General features: G+C 41.4%; 1 protein-coding gene across 1 annotated transcript in view; it reads right to left on the bottom strand.

The window, feature by feature from the left end:
• SCAI (suppressor of cancer cell invasion) overlaps window positions 1-22,424 on the bottom strand; it is a 138,080-nt gene extending 115,656 nt beyond the window's left edge. Inside the window, exons 1-2 of the mRNA XM_029920735.1 lie at window positions 22,298-22,424; window positions 21,526-21,570 (exon numbers count right to left, since the gene is read on the bottom strand). Of these exons, the coding sequence (XP_029776595.1) occupies window positions 21,526-21,570; window positions 22,298-22,350 (98 nt within the window). The 5' untranslated portion in view covers window positions 22,351-22,424. The remainder of the gene's footprint in view (window positions 1-21,525; window positions 21,571-22,297) is intronic.
• Window positions 22,425-23,947: the final 1,523 nt, after the last annotated feature.

Genomic DNA, 23,947 nt, shown 5'->3' with positions numbered 1-23,947 from the left:
CACACATGTGCTCTTGTGCTCTCTCTCTCAAAAATAAACATTAAAAAATTTTTTTAATAAAGTACACATATGTGCTTTTTTTGTATAAGTTAGATTTCATTTTAACATAATTAATTAGGAGTGTCTGAGTGGCTCAGTCTGGTTAAGGGTACAACCTCGGCTCAGGTCATGATCTCATGGTTTGTGGGTTCGAGTCCCGCGTCGGGCTCTGTGCTGACAGCTAGCTCAGAGCCTGGAGCCTGTCTTCAGATTCCAGATCCCTCTCTCTCTAACCTTCCCCTGCTCACACATACTCGCTCACTCTCTCTCAAAAATAAATAAAACATTTAAAAAATTAAAAATAAATAAAGTAAAACAATTAATTAAAATAACATGGTTTATTCAACAAAATATTTCTTAAAAACCCATTGCATTTCAGGTATTTTCTGTGCTTTACAAACAAAGAAATAGTCCTGCCCTCATAGAACTTATTATGTTAGTAGAAGACAGAAAGCAAAGCCCAGATTAAATGAATGAAAACAAACACAAAACCCAAAATTTTTTAATTAAAAAAATTAAAAGTAGGGGTGCCTGGAGGGCTCAGTTGATTGTCAGACTTCAGCTCAGATCATGATCTCATAGTTTATGAGTTCAAGCTGTTCAAGCAGCCTGCAGACCCCTTCAGATTCTGTGTCTCCCTCTCTCTCTGTCCCTCCCCTGGTTGCACTGTGTGTGTCTCTCTCTCAAAAATGAATAAACATTTAAAAAAAATTTTTTTTTGTTAAAAGTGGAGCAGAGGAAGGGATATTAGGAGCACAGGGTAATTCATATGAAATACTGAATTAAACTTGAGATGTTTAAAATGTTTATTACAAGTCAAATGACATTATAAATAAAAACTCTTAGATATTCAACAGTTTATAAGAAACTAGGAAAAATCTAAAAGATGAAACCATCAACAATATATTAAGAGAAATCATCAATATATTAAGAGAATCCCAATTAGGTAAACTGTGTATTAAAAGTCCTCAGAATATTTTAAAAAATACTAGCACATTAGATACTTTTAGAATACCTGTTAAACAAATGACTGCCTGAAATCGGTCTTAATGACTCCATTTTCAGAGCTAGCATTTTCATAAGAATATGAAGCTGATTGAACCAAAGGCTGCATTTCTGCACCTGAAGATATTTTCACTCGGTAACACCTCAACTTGTCCATCATCTAGTCTCCAGCATGAGGTTGTTTGTTATTCAGGAAAATTAAGAAACATCACTTACATTTCTGCCTTTAAATCTTCTAAGAGACCTGAAATAGCATGAGCTCTCCGGAAACAGAATTCTTTTCATTCTTATGGTCTTTATTTTCCTGAATACTTAAAAGTTAAAATTGTGCTATATTATCCCCAACAACTACTTTTACCTAATAACCACTAGAGAGGATAAATTACACTATGTCAATTATAGACATTGGTAAAATTTAAAAAATGGTTTTAGAAGCTTGAGGAAGTTTGAAGCATTTGAAACCAGAAGACATGCGTATCAAAGAACTGTTCGCATTTTACTTATGGGACTTTAATAAAGCCTCATAGGAAATTATCTCCAACAAAATTTTTTTAAAAAGCCAATACCATTATTTTAGTCTGTAACAGTAAAAATATTATAGAGACAAAGATGATGTTTGTCTTGCCTGAGCCACTTCCCAATTGTGTTACTCTGGGCAAATCACTTTACTTTCCTGAGCCTCAGTTTCTCTATTTGTAAATAAGAACAATACCATCCCTCTTCTAAATGAAGTAACAAATATAAACGCGAACTGTTTATAAGCACCAACCAGCACCCTAGGAATTCAGTAATTCTCTCTCAGTCCCCTCCTCCCATTTAGTTCATTATTCTGTAATCAACCTGAATGCTGAAGAATTAAGAACTGATCAAAACAAATAGTGAACTGAATACCTTAAGATCTATACATTTTATTGCACTGAAGTATTCATTAATAAAGTTAAAGGGCTTGTTAAAAAATCAATCAGTGACAACAGGTAACATTTGAGAAATCACTAGTTAATATATCAATAAATGCCAGTCATTAGCAACAAGTCCATGGGGCCAAAAAAAAAAAAAAAAAGAAGAAAAGAAAAGAAAAGAAAGAGAAGTCCAGGGGCGCCTGGGTGGCTCAGTCGTTTGAGCAGCCGGCTCTGGCTCAGGTCATGATCTCACGGTTCGTGGGTTCGGGCCACGCGTCGGGCTCTGTGCTGACAGCTAGCTCAGAGCCTGGAGCCTGCTTCAGATTCTGTGTCTCCCTCTCTCTCTGAACCTCTCCTGCTCGTGCTGTCTCCCTCTGTCTCTCAAAAATAAATAAAAGACAAAAAAAAATTTTTTTTTAAATAAAAAAAGAAAGAGAAGTCCATTGGGTGCCTGGGTGGCTCAGTCAGCTGAGCATCGGACTCTGGATTTCAATGGCTCAGGTCATGATCCCAGGGTTGTGAGACAGAGCCCTACATTGGGCTCAGTATTAAATGTAGGGTCTGCTTGAGATTATCTCTCTCTGCCCCTCTCTCCCACTCACACTGTCTCTCTCTCTCAATAATAATAATAATAATAATAATTTTTAAAAATACAAGTCTAAAAACCAGCACCCTGATTTCTGAAATTTCTTCAGAATCTTTCTCCCTAATCTTTTTTCCCCAAGGAGTCCTTCTGGTCTTCACTTTTTCTTTTTTTTCTGAGAAAGAGAGAGAGTGGGAGACAGGAAGGGGCGGGGAGAGAGAGAGAGAGAAAGAGAGGGAATATCCCAAGAAGGCTCCACACTCGGCACAGAGCCCAACATGGGGCTCGATCCCATGACCCTGGGGATCATGACCTGACTTGAGCTGAAATCAGGAGTCAGATGCTCAACCAACTGAGCCACCTAGGCACCCCTGGTCTTCACCACTTAAATAAAGCCTTAAGCCTTAAAAAAATCCTAAAAGACAATTAATTCTTTAGTCCTTTTAGACTTTTCAACATCCCTCTGTACCTAACTTCTTAGGAATATTTACTCAAAAAAAAAAAAGAAAGAAAGAAATATTTACTCCATCATTTCAGATTGCAACCTTTGTGCTGGTTACCCTTCCCCTCCCTTGTCTAAAAATAATAATGCCAATAATAGTGGAAATGATCAGCAGTGGTAAGAAGAGCCAACAACACAATTCTACGAAGTAGATACCATTTTATATGAGAAACCATGTTACAAAGAAGATGTCACTTTCCAAGGTCACATACCTCCTGAATCATTCCAAAGTCACTGCTCATTGTTAACATGCATACAATCTTATATATTAGAAGGACAGAGGAATGGAGTTATATGAGCAGGGATATTAGTGCCCAGTTTTTGCTGTTTTGTACTAGACCCAGGGGCGCTGGGTGGCTCAGTCAGTTAAGCATCCGACTTTGGCTCACGCCATAATCTCAGTTCCTGAGTTAGTGCCCCACGTAGGGCCCTGCGCTGAGAGCTTGGAGCCTGGAGCCTGCTTCGGATTCTTTCTCCCGCTCTGCCCTTCTCCCCTCCTCAAAATTAACATTGAAAAAAAAAACCCATAATTTAATAAATACAGAGAATGAAAGCCTATGAGATAAAAATCTGTAAGGGAATAGGACACAGAATCTGGTTTTTTTCTTTTATGATACTGACAGTGGTCCTGAAGGCAGAAACCTTGTTTGTAAACTGAAACAGTTTAATGTATGCAGGGTCTCTTCTCTCAGCTTTGGCAAATGGAATACCAATTCAGTCATCTTCTGTTGTCTGACTTAGTGGCTGAAAACCACAGTCTTCAATTGTACTCGTGAATTTGCAACTGGGTAGGGCTTGGCGGGGACAGCTCTTCTCTGCCCTACGTGGGCATCCACGGGGCAGTAAGATGGGGATCTGGAGGATTAGGACCTGCTTTGAGAATGGCTCACTCCCATGGCCGCCAGGCTGAGGCTAGATGTCAGCTGGGAGCTAAGCTGTGGCTAAGGGCCAGGAGCTTCAGTTTCTCTCACACAGGCCTCCCACTTGAGCCCTCACGGCACAGCCTGGGAACTTGGTTCCAAAAGGGAGCATCTCAAGAGGGGAAGGTAGAAGCACATGACATTTCTCTGACCCAGCCCTATTAGTCACACAGTTTTGCCTGGGCCATGCCAAGAGAGCATTTACATGCCATCTCTTGGCATTTACAAGGGCCTCCTCTGGTTAAGAGATGGTGACACAGACCTCAACACTAGAAGGGAGGAGTGTCAAGGTCACAATGTAAGAAGAACATGTGTAATGAACAATGCTATTTAAGGTATCGTTGGAAAATACAAACTATTACACCAATGGAAGGTTACGTGTCAGTGTATATCAAAGTTGATTTTCCTTAATACTGTTTATTGGTTTCTATTAAGTAGACTTTTCCTGCAAAAAGCAACAGGTGGAGAGACTAAAAACTACCCTGGAGCTTCTCCTCCTCTGTGATGAAATGAATTCAATGGCCTATGAGTAATTATCTTCAGGGCCAAACACTAGAGCAGAATAAATGGTTAGGTGCTTGTTAGCAACTACTAGAAAACTGAGCTTTACTCATTTACCCCTCAATGAAGGTTTGGCAACTTCGTACTTTTAATAAAACTCTAAATTCTCAAATGCATAAATTTTTATTCATTCATTTCATTCCCTATTGTTACTGGCAGTAGAAACCCAAAGCATCCGACTTTGGCTCAGGTCATGATCTCATGGTTTGTGGGTTTGAGCCCCACATTGAGCTCTGTGCTGACAGCTCAGAGCTTGGAGCCTGCTTCATATTCTGTGTCTCCCTCTCTCTCTCTCTCTCTCTGCCTCTCCCCTGCTCACTCTCAAAAATACACATTTAAAATTTTTTTAATGAGAAAGCATCAAATACTTGAAGAGTTAAGATAAGGAAGAGAAAAGCTGAGGCACCTGCATTCTCTTTCAAAGAAGGGTTTATGGGCTGAGAGAACAAGAGATTACCAAATGAAGGTTGGGGAAAAAAAATGAATCAAACCTCTAGAACATGTAGGAAAGAAAAAGGAGTGACTAAGAAACCAGCCAGAGCCCTGGGGATTTCACCAGCAAGTTCTGTGATGCTCTTTACCGCACACCCTTACAGACTCCATCCTTAAGCTATGGTTTCTTTCCCACATATAAGGGCTGGAAATGGCTCCAAAGATACTAATTCAGTAGTTTCCAATGTTTTCAAGTATAAGAACCTCTTTTTAAGAGTAAATATTCTGTGGCCACTTATATGACAATTACTGTGATTTTATTACCTGATTATTAAGAAAAATCAATAACAATAGAAGTGCCTTGAATTCATGAAAACCTCTACTAAATGCCATTGGTATTTTCTCACAAGAGCATATAAAACATGTAATAGCAGGTACATGAGATATTTAATTTAGATAAAATTCTTAAGAAACACTGAAAACATATCCGTTTCTAGTTAACATGTAAGTAAGCCATATTTCAAAAGACCAAGACATGAATTATAAAGGACTTCTTTTTCTAATAGTTTACGTAGGATTTCTCCTACTGTGCTTACTGCCGGATTCAATAACCAATCTTTCCAGTACACATTATATAATTCTCATATAAATTATTAAGAGCATTCTCCTTCTTTTAAATGTGTATCTTAGGGGCACCTGGGTGGCTCAGTCAGTTAAGAATCCGACTTCGGCTCAGGTCATGATCTCGTGGTTCATGGGTTCGAGCCCCAGGTCGGGCTCTGTGCTGACAGCTAGCTCAGAGCCTGGAGCCTGTCTTTGGATTCTGTGTCTCCCTCTCTCTCTGACCCTCCCCTGCTCACACTGTCTCTCTCTCCCTCTCTCTCTCAAAAAATAAAAATAAAACATTAAAATAAATTTAAAATAAACGTGTATCTTAATAACTTAAAACTGGTTTGAAACAATATAGATGCATATTCCTATTTTATAAAAAAGTAAGAATCCTCTTACTCATTGATGTCAATTTCATTATCAACAGCCAGGAGTCACCACGATAGATAAATGACTTGCTTATCTATTGTTAGAAAGACAGGCTACTGGCAACTGCTCTAAATCTAAAGTCTTTATTTTGGGCAGTTGTTCTCTAAAAACATATAGATAATGCGAGAGTTTGGAAACTATCACAATAATTTAAATATTCTGGGATGCCTCATTGGCTCAGTCAGAAGAGCATGCCTTTTTAAAAAAAAAATTTTTATGCTTTTTATTTATTTTTGAGAGACAGAGACAGCATGAGCAGGGAAAGGTCAGAGAGAGACAGGTAGACACAGAATCTGAAGCAGGCTCCAGGCTCTGAGCTGTCAGCACAGAACCCAATGTGGGGTTTGAACCCATGAACTGTGAGATCATGACCTGAGCCAAAGCCGGACGCTTGACCGACTGAGCCATCCAGGCACCCCAAAGAGCATGACTCTTGCTCTTAGGATTATGAGTTCAAGCCCTATACTGGGCATAGAAATTACTTTAAAAATAAGTAAGTAAGTAAGTAAGTAGATATAAATAAATAAATAAATAAATAAATAAATAAAACTTTTAAAGTTCTGACCGCCACTTTGCACACTTTTGGGAAACCATGTGGGAGCACTTTCATCAGGGGTTCCTCCATCCAGGAAAAACTCCTAGAATACTGCCAAACAGGTACATATGCTTCTGAGGCCCATATAGAGTATATGGAGAGAGTCTGGGAGAAAGAAACCCAACTGCAAAACAAGAACATAAAGAAATGATGCATAGGGGCACCTGGGTGGCTCAGTCAATTAAGCATCTGACTCTTGATTTCAGCTCAGGTCATGATCTCATGCTTTGTGAGTTTGAGCCCTGCATTGGGCTCTGCACTGATAGTGCAGGGCCTGCTTGCAATTCTCTCTCCCTTCTCTTTCTGTTCCTTCCCTACTGTGCACACACATGCTCTCTCTTTTTCTCTCTCAAAATAAATAAATAATCTCTCTAAAAAAAAAAAAATGATGCCCAGCCTTAGTGTGAAACATTGCCGAAACAGCTGCCAAGTTTATGAAAACATAAGCACTTCTCCTTCTGCTTAGCTTGTGGTGAATACGGCCATTCACAGCGGCCGGCAGGCATGAAGAGCACCCACAGCTAACTGAGCAGAAGCAATGGCAAGTTCAGGAGCACTCTAGCAACCAGGGATGAAACAAAGGAAGGCCATAAAAAAAAAAAAAAAAAAAAAAAACCCACAAGGCTTGGGGTGCCTGGATGGCTAACCACTCAACTCCTAATCTCCGCTCAGGTCTTGATTTCAGGTAAGTTCAAGCCCCACACTGGGCTCCATGCTGGGTATGAAGCCTACTTAAAAAATAATAATAATAACTAATAAAAATAATGGCTTATGTATAAGAGTTCTCCTGAGGAACCAGAACCAACAGGATGTGTATGTGCATGTGTTTAGATAGAGATAGATAATAAAGAAATGGATTATGCAATTATGGAGACCAAAAAGTCCCAAGATCCATCAACAAGCTGAGACCCAGAAGAGCCAATGATGAAATATTAGTTGGAGTCTGAAAACCCGAGAACCAGGAAAGTTTATGGTGTAAGTTCCATCCTGAGAGCCAGTAGGCTCGAGACCCAAGAAAAGCAAGCCCAAAGGCAAGAAAAGACTGATGTCCCAACTCAAGCAGTCTGGCAGGAAGAGTTCCCTTATTGGGAACTTAGGAGGGCAATCTACTTTACTCAGTGTACCAATTCAAATGTTGTTTCTCATCCAGAAACAACCTGACAGAGACAAAATAAGGTTTGACCAAATGTCTAGGCACTGTGACCCAGTCAAGTTTATATATAAAATTAACCATCAGCAGCTTACTGGAGTGCGATTTGTCCACTCTTCCCAGACACCAAGAAGGGGTAGGAAAAAAGTCCAAAACCTGGTAATAGATGCCAGACAGGAAAAGTAAATCTCACAGGGCAATGACTTTCTGGCTTTTGCCTTATTAAGAGTGAACATAAGCATGGGACTCCTTCCCAATCAGTGGGACAAAAGACCCGGGTAGGAGCAATGACTCTGAAGAGAAAAGCAAATAGAGGTTCTGCTATTACAACAGGCACACATCACAGCCTGAAAGTAAACTGTCCTGCAATGCCTTTCATCAAGAGACAGCTGCTTCCAAAACACATACACAGACACACAGCGCCCATCAGAGACCTATCCAGAAGGAGTGAAAGCCTAGCCGGAGATTGATCCCTTGGGTACAATAGAGCCAGTGTCGAAAGAAAAGAGACTACCTCCCTCCCCCGCCAAAAAAATCACAGGCTCATGTAACTCAGCCCTTGTGAAGCCAGGATAGTAAGTCAAGCTGCTGGCCAGGGCTGTAGTCATCTCTCAAGGCTCAACTAATTCAGGATCCCTTTCCAACCTCACTCATGTGCTTGGTGCCTGGCAGGCTTTCTTCCTTACCAAGTGGCCCTCACCACTGACTGCCTGTCTCCTGTCTCCACAACATGGCAAGTGGCTCTTGTCTGTCCAGGGCCATCTCCCATCATGGCAGCCAGCCTCCGTCAGAGGGAGAGATGAGAGAGCGAAGGAAAGAAACAAACCAAAGTCTCCTGACAACCTGATTTGGGAAGTAAGGTCTCCTCACTTCCACTGCATTCTATTCACTGGAAGGGAGTCACAAAGTCCACCCCATACTCACAGGGGTGAGTTAAGCTCCATCTTTTAAGGAAAGGAGAATCAAAGAGTTTGTGGACAGTCTTTAAAACCACCACTGAGACTAAAAGAATTACTGAAGGTTAAAAAAAAAAGGAGCTGGATAGTTATTAAGACGTCAATAGATGCTTTGTTCTCAGTGTATTCCCCAGACCCCAAGAAGACAGTCCGTGCCTCAAGGGAGGTTTGTTTTTGTTTTCTGAAAATGTGAGCTCCTCGAGGAGATGACGCTGAGGGGAGGCTGGAACGAAAATACCTTTGGAGGCAGAAAGGTAGAAAGAAGAAAAAAAAGTGAATGATCTGGTAAGGAGAAGGAACTCTTTGGGACCCACAAAAAGAGGAGGCCTACAAGCCCACTTCCTGGCAGGGTTCTAGATAAATGACAGATCCTCAGAGGGAAACGGGTATGTGCTGTACCTAGGAGAGCTAACACTTCTACACCAGAACCCCCAAACCTAGTATAAACTCGTGTGCTGAAGGGTGCCTGGGTGGCTCAGTAGGTTAAGTGTCTGACTTCGGTTCAGGTCATGATCTCACGGTCTGTGGGTCCGAGTCCCACATCGGGCTCTGTGCTGACAGCTCCGAGTCTGGAGCCTGCTTCGGATTCTGCATCTGCTCTCTTTGCCCTTGCCCCTCCTCCTCTCTCTCTCTCTCTCTCTCTCTCTCTCTCTCTCTCTCTCTCTCTCTCAAAAGTAAATAAGCATTAAAAAAAAAAATTTGTGTGCCTAACGTCGGCCCTAACTGTTAGAGCCGCCAAGCATCAAGGACCCGCTTACCAGCCACAGCCGTTACAGACTGAAAACGAACCTTTCACTCTTGCCTGGCTCCTCAGAAGTGTCTCAGATTCCTGTACAACCCTCAGGAGGGGTGGCTGCCCATTCTTCGTCACTGAGATTGAATTCTTCATCCGTGTGGTGGATTAGGAGTATGAGGAGCACATATCCCAAGGCTGGATTTAATTTCATTTGAAGGAATTAAAATATTGTAACATTTCTCGGTTACCTGATTTTGTGAAATATAATTCGTACCTAGTATACGGTCAACTACCTTACTAACATATGGGTATCTTTTATGACTTATTCATGCTGGTAGTTTTGTTTTGTTTTGTTTTGTTTTGTTTTTAGTATAGTGATTCAACAATTCTTTTTTTTTAATGTTTTTTTTTTATATCTTTTATTTATTTTTGAGAGACAGAGAGACAGTGTGAGCAGGGGAGGGTCAGAGAGAGAGGGAGACAGCAGGCTCCAGGCTCTGAGCTAGCTGTCGGCACAGAGCCCGATGCGGGGCTCGAACCCACGAACAGTGAGATCATGACCTGAGCCGAAGCCGGTTGCTTAACCGACTGAGCCACCCAGGCGCCCCATGCTGGTAGTTTTAAAGAGAGTTCTAAACAGGCTGCTCCATTGAAATTAAGATTTTTCCATTAGTGATCTATTACCCACAATTTTTTCTGGCTATTCTCTCCTATAGAAGGTATAGAACATTAAGCAATTATTTATATATCAATGTCTATCTGCCTGGAATCCCCCCCACCAAAAAATCCTGGCCTTGTGGGAAAGCCATCCATTTAGGTTAGGGATGCACAATTTCCATAAAGAAGAAAAAAAACAATTATATGATCTGGTCTCCTGACCTCTCAGATCCAGCCATGGTCAGCATTACAGAGTACCTATATTTCAGGATCTTAAGTTAAAATATAACTCCTGTGTGTTAGTCAACTTGTATCAAAAACCTAAATTTTAAAAATTACATTTATGAAGATTATTGAAAACCACAGTACATAATCCATTCTTCTAAATTTGTTGCTTTCAAACTACTTTTAGATTGTGCCACCCTTTCTTCCTAATAGAGTCTCAGAATAGAAACAAAGAGAAGCAGAGTGATGCCAGAAGAAAGAGGTCTCTTTGGAGAATGGCCGATTCTAGGCCTGAAAAGGAAACATACAACATGGGCCTGGAATATCCTGTCCACCCAGGAAGCAAGGAAACCATCAAAGTTTAATGTAGTTGTGTAAAAAGGCCCCAGGAGGCAATTTAAAGATGCTTCCCCTGGGCAAAAGTAGGTCAATATGACTACAAATAGGAAAAAAGTGATGATAATGGATAGAAATTCATCAAATATGCTTAAATCTATGAATTGATAATAACATTTTTCATTAGGTGCCTGGGTGGCTCAGTCGGTTAAGCACACAACTTCAGCTCAGGTCATGATCTTACAGTTCGTGGGTTCGACCCCTGCATCAAGCTCTGTGCTGACGGCTAGCTCAGAGCCTGGAGCCTGTCTTCAGATTCTGTATCTCCCTCTCTCTCTGACCCTCCCCTGCTTGCACTGTCTCTTGTCTCTCAAAAATAAATAAAAAACATAAAAATAAATAAAAATAAAAACACATATACATACATACATAAAAGTAGAAGTGGAGTCTTAGAAGCTAGTCTATTTAACTTTCCTCTGCCTACCTACTTCTGACATCATGCCCTCCACGGAATCCTCGAATTAGTTCCATGACCCTTTGGGCTCATTTTTTGTAACACCCTTAAAAATCACTGATTGAGCCAGTCTAGGTTTTATTCTTGAGTACAGTGCTATCATGAAAATGCTGACCACTTTGACTGAACCATCTTGGGCTCCTGTCGAATCTGTTTTTACAGAACTGACTTTTGGTGTTATGTCCTTAGGTTTTCACTGACACATGCTAGAAGAAACAGTTTTACCAACACCACCGCATTTTTGTAGGGATGTTGCTAAGGCAAACACTATCACACAGAAACTCTAAGTAGAGGACATTCCTGTGTTTCATTGTAAACTGGAAAATGTTCACCTAGTTTTCAATATAACTACCTCCAGAATCTCAGTGCTTACCAGAGTACAGAGATCTATCTCCCAGAGATAAACACTACTTGTTTGAGGACTGCATCCAGAAATGCTGCAATGGACAGATAATACTGCAAAGACAGAACATTCAAAAGACAGAAAGGAGTCTGGAATATTTCCACAACCTATTATTAGGATACTCCACTCTTCACATTTCACTCAAAGTGGTCCGTTATTCCATTCTATGACCTCGATAACTATTTACTGATGACTTCCAAATCTGTACCCAAAGACCTACTCTCTCCTTTCTTAGCTCCAGACCCAAGTTTTCACCTGTCTGGTGAGAGACAGTATTCACTAAAGCACATTACACTCTATAGAGTCAATATAAACTCATAATCTTACCCTTCCAAACTTGCTCCTGTCTCTGCTGTCTCAATTAAAAATGTTTCCATCCAACCTATTATTCAAGCTAAAAGCTCAAGATACTGTGAAGAAAAGGAAAAGGCAAGCCATAGACTGGGGAAAAACATCTGCACAACAAAGATCTGAATAAATAATTTATTTACAGAATACATAAAGGAATCCTTATAACTATATACATAGACAAACAACTGATTTTAAAAAATGGGCTAAAGATCTAAAAAGAAAACTCACAAAAGAAGTTTTATGAATGGCAAATTAATACATGAAAAGATACTCAACATGACTCATCATTAGGGAAAGGCAAATTAAACACAATGATACATAGCACCATATACCCCCGGAACAGCAAACAATGGTGATGGTTTCAAGGGTATACACGTGTGTCAAAACTTAGGGGAACATGGGGGCGCCTGGGTGGCTCAGTCGGTTAAGCATCCGGCTTCGGCTCAGGTCAGATCTCACGGTTCGTGGGTTTGAGCCCCACGTCGGGCTCTGTGCTGACAGCTAGCTCAGAGCCTGGAGCCTGTTTCGGATTCTGTGTCTCCCTCTCTCTCTCTGACCCTCCCCTGCTCCAGCTGTCTCTCTCTGTCTCTCAAAAATAAATAAAAAGCATAAAAAAATTTTAAAAAAAACAAAAACTTAGGGGAACATGAATGACTCAGTTGGTTGAGCATTCAACTCTGGTTCAGGTCGTGACCTCAGTGTAGAACCTGCTTCGGATTCTCTGTCCCCCTCACCCCTCCACCTGCAATTTGTGCACACATGCTCACTGGCGCGCGCGTGCTCTCTCTCTCTCTCTCTCAAAAATAAATTTTTAAAACATTTTAGAAAATGTTTTTTAATTGTACACTTTAAACATGTGAGTCTTTCAAGTGACAAATGGATCAAGAAGATGTGGTTTATATATACAATGGAATACTACATGGTAATGAGAAAGAATGAAAACTGGCCATTTGTAGCAACATGGATGGAACTTGAGGATATTATGCTAAGTGAAATAAGTCAGGCAGAGAAAGATGCCATATGTTTTCATTCATATGTGGAAAAGGAGAAACTTAACAGGGGGCCAGGGGAGTGGGGAAGGGGAAAAAAATAGTAAGGAGAGGGAGGGAGGCAAACCATAAGAGACTCTTAAATACTGAGAACAAACTGAGGGTTGATGGGGATGGACAAGAGGAGGAAATGGGTGATGGGCGTGGAGGAGGGCATTGTTGGGATGAGCACTGGGTGTTATATGGAAACCAACTTGACAATAAACAAACAAACAAACAAAAAAGAACCAGACACAAATGACCACATGTTGTATGAAATACCCAGAAAAGATAAATCCTCGGTTATAGAATGCATATTGGTGGTTGTCAAGGGCGAAGTGGGAATGGGAGAGGGAGAAACTGCTTCATGGGGAAGGGGATTTACTATGGAGTGGTAGAAATATTTTGGAAATAGAGGTACACACACAAGGGTATACACACATATATACATGGTTTCAAGGGCATACACATGTGTCAAAACTGTGGTGCTTACACAAAGCTGTGAACATACTAAATGCTACTGAATTGTTCACTTTGAAATGGTTAACTTTATGTTATATGAATTTCACCTCAAACCATTTTTGAAAAAAGAAATATGTGAGTCGTACTGTATGTCATTATACCTCCACAAAGCTGTTTAAAAGAAAAAGAATGACAGTACCAAATAGTGGTGAGAACATGGAGCACATGGAATCTCAAACATTGCTGATAAGAATGGAAAATGGTACAGTCACTTTGGAAAACAGTATGGCAATTTCTTAAAAAGTTAAACATTCATTTACCATAAGACCCAGCAAGTCCACTCATAGGCATTTACTCAAGAGAAATGAAAATATATCTGCCCAAAGTCTTAACTCAAATGCTCATTGTTGTATTCATATTAGCCAAAAACCAGAAACAAACCAAATGTCTGTCAACTGGCAAATGAATAAATTATGGAAAAATCACACAATGGAATCTCCTCAGCAATAAGAAGAAATTAACTATAGTTACAAATAAAAATATGAATGAATTTCAACAGCGTTATGCCAAGCGGACATGAGATTATCTAATAAATGATTTACTTACATGAAATTTCAGAAAAAACGACAGTATAACAATAGGGAAAAAAGATCAGTGATTGCCAGAACCAGGACTCCAAAGCAACATGAGCAAATGTGGGGGTGGGGAGGGCAGCAATGGTGATGGTCAAGATCATAATTACAGTGGGCGATTACACAATTGAATACATTTGTCAAAAGTCTTCAAACTGCATACTTAAAATTGGAGTACATTTAAAAACATTTTTTGAATGTTTTTTATTTATTTATTTACTTATTTATTTACTGAGAGACAGAGAGAGACAGCGCAAGCAGGGAGGGTCAGAGAGAGAGGGAGATACAGAATCTGAAGCAGGCTCCAGGCTCTGAGCTAGCTGTCAGCACAGAGCCTGACGCGGGGCTTGAACACACAAACTGCGAGATCATGACCTGAGCCGAAGCTGGACACTTAACCACCCGAGCCACCCAGGCTTTCCCGGTGTACATTTTTTAATGTAAATACCTCAATAAAGATGTTTTTTAAAGGACCAGAAGGAAAGGCAACATAAAAATAGTTAAACTAATGATAGCCACAGGTATCATTTACTGAATCTTTAATATGTCAGGTAACTTGTCATGTACTTGACATTCATTCCTTCATTGAATCTTGTTTTAAATTTTTTTTACGTTTATTTATTTTTGAGAGAGAGACAGAGAGACAGGGTACGAACGAGGGAGGGGCAGAGACAGAGAGAGGCACAGAATCTGAAGCAGGCTCCAGGCTCTGAGCTGCCAGCACAGAGCCTGATGTGGGGCCCACGAACCATGAGATCATGACCCGAGCTGAAGTCCAATGCTCAACCGACTGAGCCACCCAGGCATCCCTCATTGAATCTATTTTAAAGAGACAATAATCTCTGCACTCACACAGTCTATATGCTATTAAAGGAGGCTAATAATCCTACAAGGTGAGTACTGTCAATACCTGCATTTTGCAAAAGGGCAAACAGATTCAGAGAGATTAAGTCCATAATTTGTTCTAGAGCCCAAGCTAGTATTTGGAAGAGCTAAGATTAGACCCCAATCCAGGATTTCTCAACTTCACCATCACTGACAATTTGAGCGGAATAATTCTTCAATGTGGGAGGCTATTCTATATATTGTAGGGTGTTCAGCACTCCTGGCCTCCACCCACCAGATGCCCTGGTTGTAACAGCAAGAATATCTCCAGCACGGCCAAATGCGCCCGGGAGGCCAAGTTGCCTTTGTTGTGAACCACTGCTTAATCTCTAAAAACTGACACCACAGCCCAGAACTCTAAAAAACACCTTTCTTTCCATATCTGACACTGGCCTGGTTTAGGTCCTGAGTTCAGGTCATTTAAGTCCTCAGCATTAGTCCATCTGTATCCAGGGTCTGTCTACTCTGCCATATCAATAGTCACAGGACCACCAAAGTAGCCTCCTGAAAACCTCCAAAGCCTAGATGAAATGTCTGCGGAAAGTGCCCTGACTACCAGTACACAGGATTACTAAAAACCCTCTGCAAACATACAAGGTCATGACACTTCCCATTGTTTGAGTCTCCCTCCTCTACTTTATGAGTTTTACCCAGCAGGGACCAAATTTTAATCACGTCTATATCCCTGGCACCCAGGAGTAGAAAGCATGTAAATGTTTTTGAGGGGCGTCTGAGTGGCCCAACTGGTTAAACATCTGACAGTGCAGAGCCTGCTTGGGATTCTCTCTCTCCCTCTCTCTCTGCCCCTCACCTGCTCTCTCTCTAAAAATAAACAAACATTACTTTAAAAAATAAAGTTTTTAGAATTCAAATGTAATTTAGACAAATTACACATTCCATCAAAATTCTTAGTTCTCTTTAAACATCACCAAAAAAAGCCTCCAAATCATACATTAAAGCATCATCAACACGAATCCTATCCAAACAAATCGGTCTTATTCCTAGTAGGATCTGAGAAGATGCTCTGACTTATACTCAAACATTATTAGGCAAAGGTGTTGAAGTCTTCAGAATTTTCCAAAACCACAGAGATAAAATTTCTTAATCTTAAAACTCCTTTTGGCCTGGTACAGTTTATCAGGGCCCTTAAATAGTGTCACAGTACTCTGGACCACTAAAGCCTCATCCTACACTAACTCTTTCTTGCACCAATTCATTTATTGGTTCACGACAGTTTTATTGAGCACCCACTGAGTGCAAGGGATACAAAGATGAACTAAGATAAAGAAATAAAAGTTTTAGTGAGGAAAGAAACACACACAATTAGTAACAGTAGTGTATGAAATGCTTATCTCATATCATCTTAGTTTTTAAAAAAATATTCTTATAATTTGGTGTACACTAGGAATGTTTTCAAAAGATAACTTAGGGGGAGGTGGGTGGGGGATGAGTGAAAGAGGTGATGGGGATTAAGGAGGGAACTTGTGATGAGCACTGGTGATGGATATAAGTGTTGAGTCACTAAATTATACACCTGAAACTAATATTACACTGTATGTTAACTAACTGAGATTTAAATAAAAACTTAAGGAAAAAAAATGAGCCATTAATGAATTAAGAACAAGCATCCAAAAATAAAAATAATACTTTTAGCAACTGTTTTCCAAACATTAACAGGATATACAGTATAACAGTCAACAACTCCACACAGCAGGCCAACTCAAAGGAATGGTAAAGACCAAATTCAACAATTAATTCATCTTGAAGCATTCATTACAATGTCATTTCATTCGATATTGAGAATTTTCATGGCCACAGTATGCAACTAATAACAATAGCTACAAAACAAATTTCTGGCTATGACCATTACATATTTTCTCTATAACCCATCTTTAGGGCCTTAACTGGTCATTTTGTTTGCTTTTCTTAGAACAACCTCAGAACTATTTTCTGAAGGAAACCTTGGTCTTGCCCATAGGATCTCTTCATAGGTGTATAGATGTATGTTGGCTGTCCATTCAGGCCAAAACCCTGACTTGATTAGGCTCTGACCTTAATCAGACATCAAAATGCATGTTCTCATGATTCTTCACTGAGAATATAAGGTAAAAGTCATCGGTGCAAAACTCAGTTACAAGACATAATATTCAGAGAGCCCACACCGGGGACTCCTGGTGGCAACAATTCTGAACCCTTAAATATCACCCACCCAAAGGAAGGAAAGGCGCCTCTAGGAGGACCTGGTGTTAAAAGAGCATCTCAAGGACTGAGAGCTAAGGAAAATTTAGTCTTTCTTATGATACGTTCTCTCATGCAGCTCTCGAGCGTTTTGGTCGCAGGAGCCCCCAACACTCTTCTGGGTATATCTATCGATATTTCTATTTCAAAACAAAAATTTGATATATAGTAATACAGAAATACACATTCCATGAGTGTTCAGAGAAGTGAAATCACTCCCAACTGTAGCCTCAGAAAATTCCATGATGAATGAAAGTGAATGAATCATGAAAAAGGCAAGTAATACCTTAGTATTATTAAGAAAATAGTTTTAGGGGCACCTGACTCACTTAGAAGAGCACATGACTCCTGATCTCAGGATCGTGAGTACGAGCCTCACGTTGGGTGTAGAGAACACTAAAAAAAAATAAAAGTAAAAATATTTTTAATTAAAAAAAGAATATTCATAGAGAAGTATTTAAGGACACATTCATTCAATAATTCAACCATTTTCTAAGTGCCAGACACTAGTCTAAATGCTGGATAAACAGAATCCCTGTAACTTACTCATCCCTGTTGATCTCTAAACCAAGCCAAGCGATCAGTGAGCTGTATGGCTCTTTGAAGAATGTTCACTGGCATTAAGGAACCTGGAGTAAGAAGCATTACAAGAAGTCGGGGCGCCTGGGTGGCTCAGTTGGTTAAGCGTCCCACTTTGGCTCAGGTCATGATCTCGCAGTTCGTGAGTTCAAGCCTACGTCGGGCTCTGTGCTGACAGCTCAGAGCCGGGAGCCTGCTTCGGATTCTGTGTCTCCCTCTCTCTCTGCCCCTCCCCTGCTCACACTCTGTCTCCCTCTGTCTCAAAAATAAATGGGACATTAAAAAGATTTTTAAAAAAAGTATTAAAGGAAGCAATCTTTAAAAACCCACTACTATGTTTATCATTGGGACTCTCCCCCCTACAAAACCATAGTGTCCCCACTATGAAGACCAGTGAGAAAAATTTCTAACACTAAAAAAAAAGTTGTGCTTCTCTTGAACAACACGTGTCTGAAACACCAAGGCTCTGGAAGTTGATCTTTTCTTCTTTGCTTTGCCTGAGGAAACTCAGAGCCAAATATGGAACCCACCTTTAGAAACTCTGCAGTATTTTCTAGTCTATATACCAATTTTGCCACTGGTTTAAAACAGTTTTTTGCCACTGGTTTAATTTTATTATTCTTCTCTCATTTCTTCTTTACCTTAATACCTTATTGTTAATCCTTCAGCATGTATTTATTTAGAAAAGAGGTGGGAAATAAAAGATAGTTGCTTTTTAACATAAAATTTATTGTGTATTTTCTATATGCCAGGCACTGTACCAAGCACTTCACAACCCCTTTAAGGCTGAACTGTTTTTTTCTTAATTATTCATTAAATATTTTCTTTTTTTAATGTCTATGCATTTTTGAGAGAGAGACAGAGTACAAGCAGGAGAGGGACAGAGAGAGAGGGAGACACAGAATCCAAAGAAAGCTTCAGGCTCTGAACTGTCAGCACAGAGACTGACATGGGCCTGAACCCAGGAACCATGAGATAATTGCCTAAGATGAAGCCAGATGCTTAACTGACTGAGCCACCCAGGCGCCCCTAAAAGTTATATATTTTTAAAGTAAGCTCTATGCCCAACATGGGGCTTGAATTCACAACGCTGAGATCAAGAGTTGCGTGCTCTACCAACTGAGTGAGCTAGGAGGCCCTGGGCTGAACTTTTATTAATTCCATACACAGACAAGGAAACTGGGGCTCAAGGAGGTTTATTAACTTATAGATGATCTCATAACCTGTATTTGACACAGCTAGGATTCAAATGCAGTCCAAACCACTAAACTTAGGTGTGTGTACAAGCTATTGTGGGAGCCAAGTAAGGTGAAGGAGAGGATGGGAAAGTCTGCACACAGGATGTGACATATGAGCTCAGTCTTAAAGGAGGGAGCTTGCCAAGGAGCAAGGAGAAAGTAATCCAGAGAGAAAGAGAAATCAAGTACAAAAGCCCAGAGCAAAGAGAGAACGTAAGTTCGGGGAATGACAAACAGAACACAGTTACATTCAGCAATTAATTCATAGTGCAGTTTTCAGCAGAAAGTTAAGTCACTTAATAGTAGATATTTAACAGGTCCATTATTGAGAATGTCCATGGCCACAGTATCAGACTGGCTGGGAGGGCAGGGAGAAGAGAAAGGCAGTCTCTTTTTATGATTAGGCTCAAAAGTCTGAATTATGTTCAATAAGCAATGGGGAACCATAGAGGGATTTAAACAGGGGACCTACAAGATCAACTTGCGCAGCATGATAAAAAAATTACAGATTTAAGAATGCAGTCAGGAGGCTACTGCAAGAGACTAAAGTGGGGTAGTAAGAGCTAAAGTCTGTCCAAAAGAAATGTAACATAACCCATATATGTAATTTTTAATTTTTGGATAGACATGTTAGAAAAGTTAAAAAAGTGAAAATAATTTTAGTAACACTTTTATTTATCCAAAAGACCTAAAATGATTTCATCATCTAATCAATATAAAAATTAGTAAATGAGAGATTTCACATTCATTTTTTCATACTCACCTGAAATCTGATGTACATTTTTACTTCGAGCACATCTTGATTCGGACATTAACTTTTCACTGGAAATATGTGATTTGTGTATATATTTCATAAAGCTTCCAAATGAAAAAGTAGATTCACATACCCAAAGTGTTCCAAACAAACTTGAACACCTTCCAGCAAGTCAACTACCAATTTTTGAATTTAAATTAATTACAATTAATAAAATTTTAAATTCAGTTTCTCGATCACGCTGGCCACATTTCAAGTGCTTTACGGCCGGATGCGGCCATCATGTGGAACTGCACGGTGACAAAGGAACTTTACCTGACACACTCCAACCATCAGCACTTCATGATCTACTTACTGTTGAGATTTTCTGTGTACTAACATCAGTAACTTACCAAATATTAACTATGACAGGGGTCCTATGGGTCCCATCCTCTCTACTGTAGCTTATTTTCTCTCTAGACCACTGCCTGGATCTGTGAAAAAGAACCCTTCTAATGACGACACAGAACTGCTACATAGTATCTGACATGCTGAATACACACAAAAATGTTAATGAGATGGATGTATCCTCTCCTTCACTACTCAAGGAAGAATTCACTTGTTTGTGGACTACTTAAGGCCCCGTTTCTATTTCCCTACGGTTCGATTGTTTATTATAGACTCTACATACTATGTGCAATGATAAAACAAAAAAGCAGTAAGAAAATCTATTTTCAATTGTATGTTTATTAGAGGCAGTATAGTATAATGGCTAAGAGCTTAAGCTCTGGAGCCAGATTGCCTGGATTCAGATCTGGTTCCTATGATTTATAAGAGTAAGTGATCTTGGCCTCCCTGTGCCTCAGTTCCCTCTTCTGCAAAACTGTGATAATTTGTGATACATACTTCTTTGGGGTGTTTCAAGATGACAGAAGATACGGGGCCCCTGGGTGGCTCAGTTGGTTAAGCGTCTGACTTCAGCTCAGGTCATGATCTTGCAGCTCATGAGTTCGAGCCCCACGTCGGGATCTCTGATGTCAGCGCAGAGCCTGCTTCCGATCTTCCATCTCCCTCTCTTTCTTCCCCTCCCCCACTCACACTCTCCCTCTCTCTCAAAAATAAACATTAAAAAAAAGATTACAGAAGATAATACATATAAAGCACTTGTACATAATACTCGGCACATAGTAGATGGTCAATAATCATTAACTTTGTAATATTTTTTGTTTTTTTTTAAAGAAAGGTCTATGCCTAAGGTAGGGCTGGAACTCAGGACTCCAAGACCAAGAGTTGCACACTCTACAGACTGAGTCAGCCAGGTGCCCCAAACATTAGCTTTTTAAACAGAGCTGGTGGAGAAGCTGAAATTACAGCTAAAGTAAAAAAACTAAGGGAGCCCCTGGGTGGCTCGGTCAGTTAGGCAAGGGACTGTTGATTTCAGCTCAGGTCATGGGTTGTGAGACTGAGCCCCACATGAGGTTCTGTGCTGACAGCTCTCCCTCTCTCTCTGCCCCTCCCCTGCTTACCTGTATGCGTTCTCTCTCACTCTCAAAATAAACAAACTTTAAAATAAAGTAAAAAAGTAAAAAACCTAAGATTTCTCAATCACCCACGTCTCTTTCCCATGTAATCTTACACACATACACGCAAATGGTGCAGTAGTACTTTGAACTCCTCACAAAGGAAGACCTTGAATGTAGTCATATTCATTAGGAAAGGAGCTAAATAAAAAACTTCATCTAGCGACAGTGTAACTATGCAGTATGGCATAGGTGAAGCCAAGCAAATGGAAAAACACGAAGCCAAATAGGAAGGCATTTTGCCTTACCTGCTTTTCCGTTTTCGAGGTGGTTTCTCCACCGTGCCAGTCAGTCTACAGACCAAACAAATACGATGGTAACTAAAAGTAATATACAAGAACACATCTCCTGGCCCCACGGTGCCAGTCAAAAACTCAACGTACCCCCCTCGAGGACCCCAGGCTCGTAGCTCATACCTGACCCGACAAACGCCTTCTGCTCCGTTTCCCCTATTTCCCAACACTAAGCAATCCTGGGACTCACAGTTCCCCTAATGTCTGCTGTGCCCAAACCCTGCTCTCCCTTCTAGTCCCTCACTCCATTCTCAGCTCCTATTCGTCACAGCCCCGCTCCCCAAAACCACCCACCTCCACCTACTCATTGTCTGCCTCGTCACCCCCGCGAGCCCCTCCGGCCTCCCCTCTCCCGTGCCCACCCCCTTCCGAGCGTGCACTGCCCCTCTGAGCCCCGCCCCTCCAGGCCCCGCGCCCCCCGCATTCCACGGCCCTTCCACGGGGCGCGCACGCCCTGCCCCTCCCTGCCCAGCGCCCCCAGCCTCGCACCTCGGCGTCCCTTCTCTCACACGCCCCTCAGCCGGCCTCGAGGATGCGATCGCCGCCCAGCCCGCTCCCCCGGTCCTGCGCGCCCCGCGAAACCCCCTCAGCCTGCACCCCCCTCCCCTCCCGTCTCGGAGCCCCGAATGCTTCACGGCCCCGAGCCGCTCGCTGCCCGTGGGCCCGTTCCCGCGCCCCCACCCCATCCCCGACCCCGACCCCGACCTCGACCCAGCCCCCGCCCCACCTGGGGGCCAGGCGACTCCTCGGCTGCTGGGGCTGCCGGGCTCCTCTGACCATCCGGCTCCTGCTCCGCCGCGGGAGCTGCTCCGGCGGCCGCAGGGCTCGCTCGGGAAGCTGAGGCGGCGGAGGCTGGAGTAGGCGGAGAGGCGGGAGGAGGGCCTCGCGCCTCTGCCTGGCATGCCGCGGGGCCCGCCTCCTCCGCGCCTCTCCTCGTCTCCCATTGGCTAGAGCAGTAGTGTAGCCGAAAGCCTGGCGGTCGATTGGACGCTCGGGCCGTCACATCCCGCCACCTAGAGTTTGGTTGAGACTGCAGGTGGCGGCGGAGGTGCCTTAGAGACTGCTAGCGGCGCCGGAGAGACTTAAGCGCCACCGTGCGCTGGAAAGTAGAAACTGCATCTCTGGCGCCAGACACCTGCCGGCAGGTTCTCCTGGCTCTGCGTCCTGCATTCCACTCACCTGCTGGCTCCCCCCAACACTGCACCACGCCAGGACCAACAGCCAAGCACTGCAATTTCCCAAACTCCTCTGGCAGGTGCGACATTGACACGGTAACTCTCCAAAACGAGCTTCATTTTGAATCACCTCAATGCGGTCCCTGACTACATCACGCTAAAATGGTCTCACAGCTCAGATACCCTTCATTGAGGCTTCAGCAAGAAAACTGTTAAGAATCTACCAAAATAAAGCATGTTTCAGATGCTCAGTCCTCTGCAGAAAAAATCACAAGCTTGGGTGCTGGCTTCCAAGAAAGCAAGAGATTTAAAAAATTACCATGAAAGAGAAATCATCACTGCAAACAGAATGGATGCCATAACTAAAAGCAGTATGTTCCATTTTGGGAGGGCTAAATAGAATTGATCCTTGAATGTGTGCTAACCATCGTGCGATACTGCAGATGATTGTAAATTCAATGCCAGCTAATCAATTTAAAAATAAATTTCACTGCATTTTTGTTGACAGACCTAAGCATTCAAGACTACCAGCACATAAGCACAGTGTGTTACCGTTCATCTTCCACTGTAATAAGGCCTCTTGAAAATAAGACATAACTCGTTAACATTTTATAACATTTTTCCTTTAATTAAATGTATTCGACAGCCTCTCTACATTCCATGTGAACAGGTTTTTGTTGTTGTTGTTGTTGTTGATAGATCCCTGGCATCTATTTGGAGCTGGGAGGAGGCATAAAACTTTCTCTTTTGCTATTTCCTATTTATTAGAACATGTTTTTATGCATCAATAATGTGATAGCCTAGAGTAGATCACACCACCAGTTTGGGGACAAATCTCTCACAGAAATGGCAAAAGATACTGGTTTTTCACAAAACCAAATTTATTTGGCATAAAGGGCTTTTATTCTGAGATGGCTTTTTACATCTCTCATGTTAAAATAATATTCCTTCTAGGAAATGATAGTAAATCGTGATGGGGTTTTTTAAAAATGGCTTTGATTTTAAAAAGTCAAACATCTGTTAGTTCCCTCAAATGAATATTTTATGTAATCCCTAAATCAACAAACTACAGACAGCCCCAATCTCAACCAAATCAGAAAGGGAAGGGAAAAACCAGAAACATTTTTCAGACAAGACTGTGGCAGGTGGAGGTCTGATTCCGGTGGGGAGGATCATCAACTCACTAGAAAACTGATCTTGAA

This window comes from Suricata suricatta, chromosome 13 (assembly GCF_006229205.1).
Source record: "Suricata suricatta isolate VVHF042 chromosome 13, meerkat_22Aug2017_6uvM2_HiC, whole genome shotgun sequence".
NCBI lineage: Eukaryota > Metazoa > Chordata > Mammalia > Carnivora > Herpestidae > Suricata > Suricata suricatta.
The sequence above is the reverse complement of the archived record's forward strand: the minus strand, read 5'-3'. Positions and strand labels throughout refer to the sequence as shown.